Source organism: Lolium rigidum, chromosome 3 (genome assembly GCF_022539505.1).
Source record: "Lolium rigidum isolate FL_2022 chromosome 3, APGP_CSIRO_Lrig_0.1, whole genome shotgun sequence".
NCBI classification, from domain to species: Eukaryota; Viridiplantae; Streptophyta; class Magnoliopsida; order Poales; family Poaceae; genus Lolium; species Lolium rigidum.
The window spans coordinates 344,410,875-344,414,494 of NC_061510.1; the positions used below are offsets into that span (position 1 = coordinate 344,410,875).

A 3,620-nucleotide genomic window follows, 5' to 3' on the forward strand; every position below is an offset into this window, starting at 1 on the left:
CCATCACTCATCAGGAGCCATTATCCCCACAAAAGACCTCAAACAAAAGTCGATTGGCATGAACAAGTTCTCCTCATGCAGCTATCAATCGTTGACTTTTAACACACAAAAATTGACCGCCTCCACATCTCGGTGATTCTGTGGACTTTCTGTGGACTTTCTTGAACTCTCTTGACATGAGATTATTTTCAGCCAAACACAAATCAGGGCGGCGCAACACAGAAGCATTGGCTGCATTGCTCACCGACCGGGGCCTCATCAACGGGGCTACCACGAGCAGTTGTCGATAAGTACGGTGTCATACACACTGATGAAAACGATGTACAGTACGGTCATATATAACAAGTGTACAATACGGTCATATATAATGATGTACAATACAGTCATTCGGTCCAAGTGCGTCATACGGGTTTTAATATGGTTATTACACATAACTCTTAATTATTCCTTAATGCCCATCGTGCCCTTAATGATGAAGGGGAAAAGATCTGGACTGCTGATGTGTTTAAGTTTAGAAGAAAGGGGTGCACTGAAGCAAAAGTGCTTAACATGATGACGACAATAACATCAGGTTGGCTAATTCAGAGGCACTTCATCAGTGTTCCAGCAGGCGTTTGAACCAATAGGCCGACTTCTTCGGGTAGCGCTCGAGAGTGTTGAAGTCGACGTAGACGATGCCGAACTTGGACGTGTAACCCAAGAGCCACTCAAAGTTGTCGAGGAGAGCCCACGCAAAGAAGCCATGCACATTGGCGCCGCCGTCGATGGCTCTCTTCAGCTCGCTGAGGTAGCTCTGGTAGTACCCAACCCTTGTGTCATCTTGCACATACTCATCGCGGGTAAGGTTCCCAGGTTGATCCATTCCTGGCAACATGATGATAAGATTAGTGCTCTATATGCATGATAAGATGATTGAGAGTTATGAAGTAAAAAAATGGATCATAAAACCAAAAGGAAGAGATACACGGAGATGTATTCAGTACCATTTTCCATTATGAGCACTGCTGGATTTCCATACTTCTGCCTGATGTAGTTCATGCATCCGTACATCCCAAACGGGGTGATGTAGAGCCAATCAGAGTTTGCCTGTAAGGATTCACGTGTTGACAAGGATTCATCATATTAATTTCAAACTCAACAGTGCAAACATGGAGTTTTCGAAGAAAATAAATTGAGCTGAAAATCGTTGCAACTAAGATGAACTGGCAATGGATGAACTGAAATAAATATGCAGTGGTGCAAATATACCCTTTTTCCAATCGGTTTGCCCTGTCGCTCATCTGTGAAGTTCAACAACAAAGGATCGAATGACAATATTTATCGAAATATATTCATTGATGTGAAACCTACAGCTTAAGAAACTCACAGTTATAATGGACCTGCCAATCCTCTGAGTAGCTAATTGGCGTCTGGTTCAGCAATTTCTTCTCCGTCATGTAGACAGCTGTGTAGTGATTGATCCCAATATAGTCTGATGAGCCCTTGACCAATTTAACTTGATCAGGAGTGAACCTGGGCAACCTCTCTTTCACAATATCTTGCATTGTCTGTGGGTACTGTCCATTAGTTAGTGGATCCATATACCTGCATTAAAGCTACAGTTGATTTTCTTCAAGTAAAGGGAAATATATAATGCAACCCATGATATATTTTAAAATAAAACACTCTGTCAAAGGAAACTAGCATGGATGGGCTTACCAACCAACTTGGAAGTCCCTGGCTCTTTGAGCTGCTGCTTGGTCCTCAGTTGAGTTGGTAAGGCCCTCATACCAACTGAAGTCCAGAACTATTCCAATCTTCCCTTGCTGAGCTGCCTACAAATTTTACTTATTACTATTCCACCAAGTCTACACATATTGATGTTAACATAGTTCAAGTAAAAAAAATACCTGATAGTTGTTCCGGTATCTTGCAACTGCATAACCATGTGCTAAGAGAAGATTATGAGAAACAATGTAAGGTTCTGTTGCTGAGTTCCCACCAGCAGCGCATTTGGTGCACCTTTGAGGAGGTTGACGCCCGGTATCATAACCAGTAAGTGCAACTCTGCTTGGTTCATTGAATGTAAACCAGTTCTTTACACGGTCACCAAAGGTCTTGAAACAGAAGTCTGCGTAATCTGCAAATAGTTCCCTGAAAAACGAATATCATGAAGATAATCACGCATTGCTTATATTGCAAGCCTTTCACACTGCAGTTATAGCATGCTGCATCTACCTATAGAGACATATAAAGTTTGTTTGTTCTGCAGTCAACTTTTGGGTAAAGGTACAGAAACATCCACATTCTTTAAAATTGCTGAGCACTTATAAATTATAGTATAATTAAGAATTATAAATTCTAAAAACAGTAACTAGTATATTATCTAAACCATTTCTCGTGTATGCTTCTAATTCCAAAACAATAAGTCTAGACTACCTCTGAACGAAGATGTAAATCTAACACATTATTAGTACAGAAGGAAGATCAAATACTAGTTTGACTTACCCTGTCTTAGGTGTCAAAAAAAAAAAAAACTTACCCTGTCTTTGCATTTAACCAGCCTTGATACTTCTTCTCAAGTGCAAGAGGGAGATCATAGTGGTGAAGATTGACATAAGGAGTGATGCCTGCTCGGTTTTCATGGAAATATTCAGATACTAATGTATCCAGGTTCTCATGGCAGTTTCACAGAAAATTTGAAACAGATGCTTTTGCTATGCAGTACCTTTGTGAAGCAGGTAGTCTATCAAACTGTTGTAGTAAGCTACACCTTCTTGGTTAACTTCCCCTTCACCATCTGCAGAAATCAAAGACGTGCGAGTCAGAAAAATATGGTAGCTATCATAAATAATTAAGTTATTTTTTGAATTTTAACTAATTAAGTTATGTATGAGCATGCTACCACTCCAGTGAAATTGTGTGTACCTGGGAAGATTCTAGACCAGGATATAGAAAAGCGGTAGGCATCGAAATTGAGTCCTTTCATGAGGTCGACATCTTCCTGTTCCAGCGTAAAGGGATTAAACGTGAGGCCCTAGAATTCTTTCCCCATATTTTTTGATGTATGAATATGTATTTCCAGTCAGTAACGCATGGGGCAGTGCCAACTTCGTGAATTCTGAGTTTCAGTATTACTCTGAGGAAGTTGCTATGACTACTACTATAAACGTTACAAGTTAATATGATTACTCATATAAACGTTACATACCTTGTAGCGATGATACTGATCTGTGGTAACGTCTGCATTTTGGTTTCCCGGGATCATCCCTGCTCATTGAACCAAAGTATAAGAAAGTGTTAGCTGTGGAAGAATTCCATTCCTCAGAGAAGGGAGTTTGACTGATCAAGGTCAGACGGTACAAAGTCCTAGCCGATTGTTCAGCGGCCGATAATACTGCATGTGGAGGATTACCTGGGATGTGGGTAAGTTCGTCCCATACGGATGGCCCGCGGCCGCCTCCGGCCGCCATGCCTTCCACCTGGTACGCCGACGTCGCCGTCCCGAACACGAAGCCCTTGGGGAACGACGCCCGGCTCAGACAGGGCGGCGTCCCCGCCCCCGCGGCGCTCGCGCATGCTTCTCCGCCATGGTACGCGGCCACCAGGGCAAGCAGTAGCAGAGCCGACCTCGTGGTCAT

The 3,620-nt window shown here is 42.4% G+C and overlaps 1 protein-coding gene across 1 annotated transcript; it reads right to left on the bottom strand.

Moving 5' to 3' along the window:
- Positions 1-525: 525 nt before the first annotated feature.
- On the bottom strand, positions 526-3,620 carry LOC124700201 (beta-glucosidase 7-like). The gene is made up of 11 exons (XM_047232367.1): positions 3,395-3,620; positions 3,191-3,249; positions 2,908-2,983; positions 2,708-2,779; positions 2,522-2,609; positions 1,890-2,133; positions 1,699-1,814; positions 1,367-1,584; positions 1,249-1,280; positions 984-1,086; positions 526-864 (listed from the first exon to the last, which is right to left on the bottom strand). The coding sequence occupies exons 1-11, from the start codon at positions 3,618-3,620 to the stop codon at positions 596-598; spliced, it is 1,503 nt and encodes a 500-aa protein (XP_047088323.1). The 3' UTR covers positions 526-595.